This window comes from Zea mays, chromosome 2, assembly GCF_902167145.1.
Source record: "Zea mays cultivar B73 chromosome 2, Zm-B73-REFERENCE-NAM-5.0, whole genome shotgun sequence".
NCBI classification, from domain to species: domain Eukaryota; kingdom Viridiplantae; phylum Streptophyta; class Magnoliopsida; order Poales; family Poaceae; genus Zea; species Zea mays.
The window spans coordinates 199718983-199732177 of record NC_050097.1 but is presented as its reverse complement, the minus strand read 5'-3'; the positions used below and the strand labels follow the sequence as shown (position 1 = coordinate 199732177).

General features: G+C 41.4%; 1 protein-coding gene across 1 annotated transcript; it reads left to right on the top strand.

Moving 5' to 3' along the window:
* The first annotated feature begins 3349 nt into the window (after positions 1-3349).
* Positions 3350-3788, top strand: LOC109944370 (G-type lectin S-receptor-like serine/threonine-protein kinase RKS1). Its single transcript, XM_020549108.1, has 2 exons — positions 3350-3523; positions 3621-3788. Exons 1-2 carry the CDS (start codon positions 3365-3367, stop codon positions 3786-3788), a joined length of 327 nt encoding a protein of 108 aa, XP_020404697.1. The 5' UTR covers positions 3350-3364.
* The last annotated feature ends 9407 nt before the right edge of the window (positions 3789-13195 follow it).

The window sequence follows — 13195 nt, the reverse complement described above, 5'->3', positions numbered from 1 at the left end:
GAATCGTTGTCCACCATCTCGAGGTATTCACCATGTTACTTTTTCCTTTTCAACACTAAATAATTGTTTGCTTAAATGTCAATATTATTTAGCTATTCCTTTGAAATTTACTAATCTATATTGAATAGAGACTTGGGGTGGATCCATCGCTAGCTTTGATGGCAATGGTTATCTATATCTATACTACTTATTTACATCTGCAAATTCAAATTAATTAATTAGTGAGATTGTGTACAAATTTACCTCATTCTAATTCTTTTGTGAAGGTATGGTTTATTGGGTAAGAAAATAAAAGATATATTTGGTCACATAAGAGGACCGACATTAGGTGGGCTTGTGGGATTGAAGAAGCCGATCAACCATGGCGTACCTTATTCTTTGACTGAAGAATTTACCAGTGTTTACAGAATGCACTCTTAAGCTCAGGGATCCGATCGGCCAACCCGATGCAAATAATTCCCCACCGTACCTGAAAGAGTGAGTAGACAATTTATATATGTTTGGCATCCATTCCACTAATTTTTATGTAGAATTAAATCAGACAGATTAGAGTGATACAGATTATAAAGAATTGAACAAAAAAAGTTAAGACATTCTTCTATTAGATATCGACTCTTACATAATGCATTACTGAACCAGACTTTAGACACTGAACTTGACACAACAAATAGCTACTCTTAAAAATGTAGCTAGAATGTTTAAGTTTTCTGCTCGATTAGCACATTTTTAGTATAACTAACATAAACACTGACTCAAATTCTTTCTTGTGTCGAAACATAGCATCAATATTGGAGAGTTGGTTGGTCTCAAGGGGAAAGAACAACTATCAAAAATAGGGTTTGAAAAGAAAATATTATCAATGGGATATCAAGCTTGTGGTGCACTTGAACTATGGAACTACCCAAGTTTCTTCAGGGACCTCATACCACAAAATTTGGATCGTACCAATCGATCTGACAGGATCGACCTTGCTGCCCTAGAAGGTATGAAATTTGGACCCAATTTGTACCATATCAGTAGAGGATCATGATTTTGCACCATGTCAAATTGTTACAAGGGTCCACCAAGAATAATCCAATGCATGAAAATATTTAAAATAACTCATATATTGTGGATCTGCGAACTCGTCGACCGTGGCATGGGCGCGCCCGAGCTGTCGCATACCTACCACATCAACATGGTGCGATGGGGATTTATACCTATTGATCGAGTAGCAATTGAACAGAAGAGACACAACAAGGTAATCTATTGCTAAGTACACAACAAGGATCATAATTTATTTATGTGTGTTCTATATATTTGTTACCTATCTCCATACACTATTGATAGGCAAATCATAATCATAAATTGATAAACATGCTTGTAGTACGTTTTAGTTTCTATTTATCCTTACCGCCCCTTAGGTGCAGACACCACTTGTAATTAGCCTGTTAGTGTTTCCCTTGGTAGACCTATAGCCTAACTTTTAATGTTAGTGTTTTAGTTTCTATTTACCCTCTAAAATCTATCTTCCGGAGGACCAAGGCCATTAAAGTAGAGGTACCCTTGCTCTGTCTATATCCTACGTTTGGTTACTTAATCGGTGACTATGTGATCTTGTAGTTATGGTCCAAACTTTTATATGGCACAAAGATGACTATGTTAGTTCCTAAGTTCATATAATGTCACAGATCTTGCTAGACAATTTCATGGTGTGTTATTGTGTTAATGCTCTATATTCGGACATGTCATGCTCTATAGTGTGTTAGCCAATTTCATATTAGATTACATACCAGCAACACCACTCACAAAGGTGACTGTGTGATTGATGCTTCCGGGGCAGTGGCTATCTTCTCAAGATCATAGCTCTGGGTATGCTGTAAAATTCTACAGATTTTGTGCTTGTCCTACAACACTCTACGACAATCAAACACGAGAGAAAATTATACCGTCTTTGTCCCAACTACAGTTCTCCTTAAACACTCGCTATATGCTACAGATTTTGTGCTTGTCCTACAACACTCTACGACAATCAAACACGAGAGAAAATTATACCGTCTTTGTCCCATATACAGTTCTCCTTAAACACTTGCTATATGTTGTATTTTAACTGTGTTATCAGATGGACTCGTGTTCTGACATGGGCTGGAATTTTTGTACCTATGACTAAAGCTACATCAGCCGTGAAGAGGGTGGGTAGCTGACTGAACAAGTGAGGAGGCCGTACAACGTGATCCTCTTTGATGAGGTAGAGAAGGCCCATGTCGCCATGTTCAACACCCTACTCTAGGTCCTCAACGACGGCAGGCTGATGGATGGGCAAGACAGGACGGTGGACTTCAGGAACACCATGGTCATCATGACATCGAACCTTGGCGCTTAGCACCTCCTCGCCGGGATGGTGGGCAAGAACTCCATGAAGGTTGCTCGTGATCTGGTCATGCAGGAGGCACATCGCAATAACATCCTGAATTGCACTCACTGACTATTATAACTGTCGTTCATCAAATTATCAACTGAATTGCATATGATTCTTCTGTTTTATAGGTTGTAAATGATCTTAATCCTTCAGGTCAGAACTTACAGAATAAGGAGGATCTTCAGGTTTGGAATATTTTTTTATTAGTATCTGAAGTATATACATGCAACAACCTTAAATTGTGAGAGTGTCTCAAATATGAATTTAAATAGAATCTCAAACTGATTTAATGGGAACTAACACATAAGCTGAAATTTCTAAATGTAACTAGCATATGATGGTTTTGACAGTACAATGGTTGTTTATTACCAGGGAACATTGGTCGATGGCATAAAAGAAGTCGTCTTGTCTCCTGCACATGCTTTGTCCCTTATTGCAGCCGGAGAATGTATTTTTTTCTTAATGGTTCAATTCTTTGTTTATTTCAGTATTCCGACTATCATAATCTCTACTACTTCATAAGTCTCTAACGTGGGCGTCCACCACAGCTTCACCGTGCCCCCGCTCCCGCCCGCCGGTGTGCCGCCACTCCGCATCCGGGCGCAGCGCCGGTGTTCCACGGTAACCGCTCCTCTCCTCCTCTCTCTCTCTCTCTCTCCGCAGACAACCTTTTCTCTCCTCGCCTTGTCTCGTACTGACGGAGGCAGCTTGGGCGCGCACACCAGGTGTTCAACGCGATTCCTTGCATTATTTTTCAGCTGTAACGTACCACAGGATTATGTGGTTTTGGGATTATTTATTTCTCAAGACCAGTTTATTAATTAGTTTCATTTTATTCTTATCAGCATGCTCTATCTCATGAGACAAGGGGGGCAGGTTGTTGTGCTTGCAAGTATCTGTTGCAGATGTTGTTCATGCCTGTAACGTACCACAGCATACTGTTGTGTTTGATGGTATTATAGTGCTATGCTGGACATCTCGCAGTCAATTCGTTTTGATGGTGATGTGGAGGATGGAAAAAGTCATGAACTCAAAGTGTACTCTCTGGACCGTATAAGAGCTGCTACAATTAATTTTAGTGACTCTAACAAGCTTGGAGAAGGAGGATTTGGTCCTGTCTATATGGTATACTAACTTTCACTACTGTGAATGGTGTTTGATGTACACATGATTTTATGTTAATATTTGGCTTAATGATAATGAAAATCATGAACCACTGCAGGGAACTTTACCTGGGGGAGAAGAAGTAGCTGTGAAGAGGCTTTGTAGGAATTCAGGTCAAGGCCTTGAAGAATTCAAGAATGAGGTCATACTTATTGCAAAGTTCCAGCACCGCAATCTTGTAAGATTACTAGGGTGCTGCATACAGAGGGAAGAGAAGATACACTGAATCGGGTCGTCGGTATATTGTATGCACAAACTCAATGGGCCATACATGAACCACACTACTGCAACTTGGTTATGATACACTGAACTTTATTTTTGCAGTGGCTACATGTCTATTGAATACGCAATGGAAGGTATTTTCTCCGTCAAGTCTGACGTCTATGGCTTTGGAGTCCTGATCTTAAGCTTCCACTGTCACGAGGACTCCTTGAACATTGCTGGATATGTAAACACTGGTGGTTACTAAGATAATTAGAGACAAGGGGGCAGGTTGATGTGCTTGCAAGTATCTGTTGCAGATGTTGTTCATGCCTGATGCTGATGACCCCTTTTTCATACTGTTGTGTTTGGATGGTGTACCACCAGTGTTTTACAACAGTTTGGCATTTGGAATTGCTACTGCTAAAACTTCGTTACTCTAAGAAGACCTTTTGTTTTTGCATTCCCAGCTGAGGAGCTGAGGGACAGCGAAGTACTTGTATCATTACAAAATCTTTTATTAGTATAACACATATTTATACATAAGTTATTATGGTATTTTAAGTTTCCGTTGCAACGCACGGGCACTTACCTAATATATATATAGTATTTAGAGCCCTGGGCTCTCTCTAACTAATGGAAGCCCCGACCAGAAACCGACCAGGTGCGCTGACCGCACCGTACCGACCAGGCGCGCAGGCTTTTTTGGCTCACTGTACCACCTAGTTACGTCAATTATAACTACGTGTTATGCTCAATCTTGTTACGTTTTACACACTTTTGGTGTGCGCATGTTTCGCAGCATCCGGGCCCACGAAAAGATCGTGTCCCCGCAATTTGGGCAGCTTACGTCTATCGGGCCCACGAATCCAGCAACCAAGCACTCATTTTTTCAGCTCACCTCTCCCGTAACGCTCGCGGCGGCCGAACCCTAGCTAAATCGCCGCCGTCTGCTTCTTCTCCTCCGCGCCCGTCGAACCCTAGACTAATTGTCGTCGTGAGCTTCTTCTCTACCGTGGCCGCCGAATACATAGAGATTCTCCCCCCATCGTTCCACCGCCATCGCATTCTCCTTCTCCACCGCAGAGACCCGGACTCGCCTTCTCCGCCGCAGAGACGCTGTCGCCTTATTCTTCCTCTCCGGGAAGGGACCCGGAATCGAGGAGGCGGTTGTGCCGCCCCTTCGTTCTTCTCCTCCGCAGAGACCGAGACCTCGATCTTCTCCACCACGGCAGCCGAACGCCGAGTCCCCTACGCCGTCGCGAGCTCCGTCCCCAACGTCGAGTCCCCTACGCATTTGACCGAGCCGCACGTCGCCTTGGGTTGTCCCCTGCAGAGGGTTCCCGAAATCGGCTGGCCTCTAGGCACATCCACACTCCGGTAAGTCCTCAACCTTTAACTCTTACATTTGCATATTTACACAATCTGAATTGTAAATAGGTTTCACCTTATTATTTTGCCAATTGCTTGATTTATACTTTGCCAATTTATTGTTAAACGGAGACACAAATTTATACTATTCAATGTCTCACACGTTTATGCAATTTACATTACTGTGTTATGCTGCTTTGTTGACAGAAGTATGATACATACATCAATATGTTATGCCATAAACATATCGCTGTTCAATTTGGGTCAGCACGCACGAAATAACCAGGTTATACATTAATTGGATGTCGCATTAAGTCTCACACGTTTATGCAATTTACAATACTGTGTTATGCTGCTTTGTTGACAGAATTATGCAATTTACAATTTAGTAGTGCTGCTGCATGATTTTTTGGGATCTAATGGAATGCATGGTCATGAACTGAACTGAATTGACTTGCGCTTATCTTTTTATTGATCCTTTATGTATTTTATGTATATGTGTTGTTTGATTTGGCAGGAACATCAGACATGAAGAACGTAGACCGACCTCCTTCTAATCCAAAACGGATTATAATTCAGTCTACTCAAGAGTGCTTTAGTGTTGACATACCCCGTGTTCCAGCGAAGACTGTTAGACACGAAACAAGGCAGGCTGCTGATGAGGACGATGACTTTATGCCATTATCCAAGAAGCGTAACTTCGACGACAGTCCTGGGAAAGTCTTGAAGAAGATAGTCACAAAGCGGAGGAAAGTAGTGGACCCCCCCGACAGGTTAGAATTTATGGTCTATGACAATATATCATTTTATGCGTGAAATCATGTTGTGTTGAGGTTTGAGTTAAACATTGAGTTGCGATTATGCAGATGTAAATGTTTACGATAATCATTGTATACTTTTTTTCAGCAGAGGCTTAACGTGAGATGCAACCCCCAAGATGTATTAGTAAGCATCCAGATATTAAATGACAGACAGCGCCAAGCAATTGCACGGAGGGGATTTTCCAGTATTCTTGATATGGGACTTGACGCACTCGGCAGCAGATCACATTTAGCTTGGCTGATGGAAAAGCTCGACCATAATGACATGACAATTCGAGCCGGCCCAGGGAAGGAGCTGAAAATTACAAAGGATACGGTGCACCTTATTTTGGGGTTACCAAATGCTGGTGGAGGAACGGCATTGGGCGTCGATGAAGCTGTTGCTGCCAACAATTTAAGGGCTAAACTTGGTTTATCGAAAGAAGATTTTGGGGTTGCAGCTCTTCAAGATCGTCTGAGGAAAGGGTCTGACGATGATTTAAGCATCAGATCCTTTTTCCTGATAATGCTCAATAGGTTGTTGTTCCCTACTGCCAGCTGGGGAATAACCAACCATGAGGTTCTTTTAACTGAGGAGATGGATCGTTTCCACCAAATGGACTGGTGCCAGCTTATTTTCAATGATTTATGCCAAGCTGACAAGAAGTGGCATACTAGGAGCGTTACGAACGTTTCTACAACCATTTACGGATGTTCCATCGTCATTCTTGTAAGCATATCCTTTTTTTGTCTGTTATATGTAGCCATAATCTTGTATGCAAAATCCATATACACGTAGATTATGCTTTTGTTATGTCTCACAATGACTCATGTTATGATTTTTGCAGCTGTATTATTTGGATCATCTTCATGACTCAGCGGCACCTCAGAACAAACGTGGAACACCACGAATCAAATATTTTGATAGGAATATTATTCAAGCACTGACAAGAGCTGACAATGGCAAGATACGCAAAGGAGAAGAACCATTTGGACATTGTTCGGTATTTTTTTATGTGTCAATCATTTTTTACATGCATATGATAACGTTCACATACCTTTATGCCAGTTTGTAAGCATATTTATGATGCTTTTTTGCATTGTCCATTAAACATATGAATCACATTTATCAATTTAATATGTGTGTATAAGTTTTACTCCATCTTTCACGCCTTTTTTTAGTTCCGAAGCTCCACAGAGACCTGCTACACAGCTGTACCACCCGTTGAAGCACAATTCAAGGCATGATTCTATTTATATATATTTTGTCATAGAATTTCAACATAATATTCAGTGATATGCTATATATTTACTTAATAATTTTCAATTTACAACAGCATAAGACCAGGACAAACACTTTTGATGTACCTCGTCCTGACCCATCTGGACAGCACACAATTCACATCGAACTCCCGCTCATCAGGGATTTGATAGAGAAGTTGTCACATTTCGATACGGAGGTTGGTAAGGCGTGTTCAGTTATTAAACAGACTCTTCAGCAGATTGTTGAGAAACAATACAATCTATCTGATGTTTTTGGCGAGTTAATTGATGAGGTCCTCCGTGCTGAGTCGGGGGACAATGAAGATGGTTATGATGTGCAGAAAACAACTTCAAAATCAGATGATATTCTTCCCCAGACAGCAGGTTAGTCAGTTTAATGTCTTTACGTCAATATAAAAAAGTTATGCAATCATTTGTCGATATCGTTTTGATGCCATTATTTTAAACAATGTTTTTTTGTTTACATGACACGTACAGAAGGATGTACGTGTCCGGCCCCCCAACTGTACCCGATATGTCTACTCCAGTTTCCCAGCAGGATACGCAGTTTACAGACACACAGATACATGAATTACTGTTAAGGCAACAGCATATTCGTGTACTATTAGAAAGTTGCCCCGATGAAGCTGATATTGATCCACTGGTTCATACAAATATAACGAAACAGAACAAAACACCTACAACCCCAGTGGTAATGTTTTTCTTATTAATTGTATTTTTCATTATAGGGTTGTATTCATCGTTTTCTTTAAATAGCATATAACCATTACAATTTTTTCAGGGTAAACATGGTGACGGTGGCAAGAACATGCCGACCAACACAAACGTCACTCCTAAAGCAACACCACATATGGAACCTGACGCGCCGATATTTGATGCGACTCCGCAAATCAAGGTATGAGTACACCCCCCTCGTGGTTTTTCTATATTATTATTAGTAGTTTACTAAATTTCTAATCCATTTATACCATGATTGTTAGTCTACTGGCGGCGTCCAACAAGCGGCAGAAACAGACCTGCCCGACAGTGGTCCATGCTTTGATCAGACTCCATCTGAACATGTCAGCTCAGTAATTTTCATTTTCATTGTAGTTGTCAAAACTGTTCGCAGATTTTGTATAGTCATGCTTCACAGTCTAACTAGTTTATGCATCATACAAATCAGTGTTATGCATATTTGCACATACATGTATGCTAAGTAGATGTGCATTCAGTTTTTACATAACTGTTAGCTGCTTATGATAAATTACACATACATTTATGTCAGTTTGCAAGCATATTTATGACTCTTCATTTGTATCAGTAATGTCAGCTCATTAATTTTATGCCAATTTATGACACTTGATTCCACATACGTTTATTCCACTTTATGTCAGCTCAGTAATTTTCATTTTCATTATAGTTGTCAAAATTGTTTACAGATTTTTATGTATATTTTCATATATATTTTTAGGTTTCTGTTCAAACCGATCCAGCTACAAACACTCCACAGGTTGGCCAGCCTTCTCTTGATTCGGAGATGCAAACTGTGTTAGCTCTACGCGAATATTTGTGTGGTCTGCAATCTGACACCAGCAGGTATGAAGTACATACTAAACCAACATCTGTTTATATGCTGGTAGTTTTACGCGACCTCTCTAATTGATATCAAAAATTCCCCAGGACCATAATAGATTATGGTGAATATTCAGCGACATGTTCTGATATATATGAATCTTTTGCCGATGGGAAGTGTCTCAACAATGTATTCATGCAGTGTTTCATCCAATGTGTTTTTGATGATGCAAAAAATCAGCAGACTTCCATGAGTTCGAACAGTTTGATTCTTGATGTTAATGTTGGGGTAAATTATCGTAACATACTGTTGGGGACTTGTTCTCAAATGCTATGAATCAAGAACAAGGCAACATAAAATGTTAAATGTCAAAGCCCTTCGTCCTTCGGGTTATTATTTCCCTTCGGATATAATGAATCTAGGACGAAGGTTATGAAAGACATGCCTTCATGACCATGATGAGAGATGAAGAACATTCGTACAAAGTACAGAAGGTAATATAATCTTTTGTAAACATTATTATTAATCTATTTCCATTTATCTTATTTGTACAAACAATATTAGATTACAAATGTACCTTGGGCTTGAAGGAGTGAAAATACAAGTGTGACGCCAAAAGCGAATGCCAAGTCAGCGTGAACAGTACGGGAGTACTGTTCATCTATTTATAGGCACGGGACGCAGCCCATGTAAAATTACATTAGTGCCCTTTATATTTATCAACAACTCTACAGTAATTCTTCAGGGTCTGATTCGGCTTTTCATCTTTAAGTCGGTTCCTCTTTTCTACTGTCATGCCGAAGCTTATCTGCGCATAGCTTCGTAATGATCTTTTCCTTCATCACAATCGCCTTCTGTCCCACTCAAGCTTCGTCTTGACCATAATCTTATATACTCGTAATCCAATTCCGAAGATACCTGCTCACACATTTCACTTGGAAAACATTGTTAAATCATGTTTTTGAGGACCTTCGGAAGCCGAAGGCCCCCAACAGTAGCCCCTCGCAATATTAATTTGCTGTACTGATAAATTCATATTGCGATATGGACGAAGGCCTTAAGCCGAAGGTCCGAAAAAACACCTTCCCTTTGCTAGAATAGCAATCAGTCTTTGACAAGCGGGACCCTCCAGTTTTCAACGCCCTGGGCGTATAAATAAGAGCTCATCCCGAGTTATTTGGTACGCTCTCTTGCGAACCGTTTTTATTCACCCAACCTTTAGCCTACGCGCAACAACCCTTGCTTGGCCTTTTAGATTTTAAAGCTTCGGTTTAGAGAGCGCTTTTCAGCGTTTGCAAAGATGTCTGAAGGTAAAAAAGTTGTTGGTGATTCGGGTGATTCAAAGCTAAGTCTTTCTGAGGAGATGCATCTAGGTTTTCTTCAATCAATGTCGAAGACTAATACAGAGAAGATTACTAAAGAAATCTTGGAGGGTTTATCTGAAGATACTAGCGACAGTGACAGCTATGATGTGGATAGTGGAGGTGAAGACTCCGAAGATCGACCCTGGCGACCAAGCCATGCGGTTTTTGGCAAATCAAGTATTAAAGAAAATCATCTTGTCAACATGAGGGGAAGATATTTCCGGGACTTGTCCGTTGTGAGGGCCGACGAAGGAGAGAAGACTTGTCCAACTCCTGAGGAAAAATGAAGTCGTAATATTTCGAAGCTTCTTGAAAGCTGGACTACGATTTCCCCTGAGCAGCTTTGTTGTAGAGGTGCTGAAGATATTTGAAATCTACCTTCACCAACTTACCCCCGAAGCAATCATAAGGATGAATATCTTCGTGTGGGCCGTTAGAAGCCAAGGCCTAGAACCTGATGCGAAAAGTTTCTGCAACATACACGAATTGATATACGAGACAAAACCCTGGGGTAAGGAACAGTATCACAACAATTTTGGGTGCTACAGCTTTGGCTCCCGGTCTGGGTCAAGCTGCCCAGTGCCGACCTTTCGAAAGAGGTGGCCTGGCGACTGGATGACGGAATGGTTTTACGTGAAGAATGACTTGATATCATGAGAAGATATAAAGAAGATCATTATGCGTCCTATCTGGCAACGCTTCGGCCTGCGGAGGCCGAAGGTGGAAATGAATGAATTAGTCGAAGAATGCCAGAGAGCCTTCGGAGTTGTTTGCTCTTTTATTGGGACGAGGGACTTGGTCCAGGAACATATTGCCTTCAGAGTATGGCCGCTTGTGGAAAAATGGGAAATGCCGCAGGAGACCATTAAAGAGGCTGACGAAGGTGGACTAGTCAGGCTGAAGTACACTTTTAAGTTCGGAGATAAATTCGTTGAGCCAGATGATGACTAGCTAAAAAGCATTGAAACTGTAAGTGATGAACTACTTGGGGTATATTCAAAGGCCGAAGATACTGCATTGTCAGCAGCCTTCGGAGGCCGAAAAAAGAAGAGACTGAACCGAGTGTTTGACGTCATTGGGTTCGTGTACCCCGACTACCACTATCCAGTGCGTGGTCAAAAAAGAAAGAATACTTCCTCTGCGAAGGAAACTACTTCAGCCGCTCCTAGTGAGCCGGCGCCGAAGAGGAAAAGGGTAAAAGTTCTCACACACCGGCCACGTTATATTGAACTGGCCACAGTGCCTGAGTTTGCCGGTGAGACCTCTTCGGCCACCGAAGCTAAAAAATCAACGCTGCTGCCAGAAATCAAACAGTTGGCCGAAGAGCCAGCAACAGAAAAAATAGAAAAAGCGAAGACTGAAGAAGCGGAAATATTAGAAATTTTAAATCCTTTAGCAAAGATTGAGTCAGAAAAAAGCCAGAGGGGTCCAACAGTGACCCCAAAAAGAAAAAGGATGGTTAATGTGTTAGATGTTTTGGAGACAATTAAATCTTCAAGCATAACACCAAAGAAAACCATTGGAACTTCTGAAGTGTCTACCGAAGCCTTTGTTGCTGAAACTTCGAAGCAACAACTTGAAGCTGAAGCTGGGCCTTCAGAGCCCTCCAAGGAACAACCTTTGGAAACCGGAGAAACAAAAGTTACAAAGGCAGCATTGGAAGCCGAAAAAATAAAAATGTCAGAGCCAATTTCGGTTGAAGAAATTGATACTGCTGCCCCCGAAGCACCTTCCAATATACAAGATTACATTGTGCGTCATGCTTCGGGGAAAAAACTATCTGAAGAAGAGATTTATGAAGCTAGTCACTATGCTAGAGAATTGAAATACCCGAAGGGGGCACTAGTGTTCAATGGGACAGACGAAGATGACTTCCTATACTGCCTTCCTGACAACAAAGAATTATCCGTCTGCCGGGAGATGGCTAGGAGTATGGGGTTTCCGAAGCTTGAAGCTGGATTATGCGCTATGACGAAGGAGGATCTTGCAGATAGCCTTGTATACAATAGCCTGAAGGTATGAGAACTGCGTGCTTGGAAATTTTATAATTTGTAAATCATTCTTTTATTCTTATACCAACTCTTTTACATATAGGGTTTAATACTAAGCAACGCGTTAAGAGCGCAAAAGAATGCTGAAGACGAGAGCTATGATATTGCTTTCAACAACCTACGATCAGAGGTCATTAAGCTGAGAAACGAAGCTCTGGAAAAGGATAAAATTCTGCTTACATTGGTGGACAAGATAAAAGAGGACGAAGCTGCCTCAAAGGCCCAGGCTGAAGCCCAAAAACGCGAGATAAAGGATCTTCAGAAGCAGCTAGCTAGAGCTAAAGAGGAACGTATACTTGAAGAGACAAAACGAGAGCTTAGTGATCAATGGGCCAATCATTTAGAAATAAATGTTAAAGAGCTTCGTGCATCCCAGAGAAGATGCTATGTTAAATCCATAGAATGCGTTAAAAAGATAAAATCCAGCTTCGCCAACGTTGGCGCATTCTCTAGCGAAGAGAATTTCTCAAGGGGCAATCCCGAAGGTCCGATGGAATGGATCAGTCACGAAGCAGAGGCCTTCGAGGAAATCCTGAATAGCCGTGGTGACATATGCGCTTTTTCGGGTGCTAGAGGAATTGCTACTGTTTTGGAGAGGAGAGGTTGCGAGCATGTGAAATCCTTAGCGCAGTCCGAAGCTGCCTTGTCCTCCGAAGACATCAAAGACCCCTCGGCCAAAGCAAGCATGGTTGGCGGAAAATTCTTCACTGATATCTGGGACAACGGCGACCGAGAAATGGCGCAAGAAATTATTCAAAAGAGTGAAAAGGCATCCACAATGCTAGGAAGGTGACAGAAGCTGCCGAGAAAAGTACATAGCCCGAAGGGCAAATAGGTATTAATTAGTGGTTTTTATTGTGTTGTAATTTTTAATTCCAGACTTTGTTCGCGGTTTGTAATAGTAATATAGTTGTATCTTCTCTTACCTCAGAACCTGCTGAGGCATCTCCGGGCCCCCACCCGAAGAGGGACGATGAAATTAGAAAAATGGCCGAAGCCATTATGGA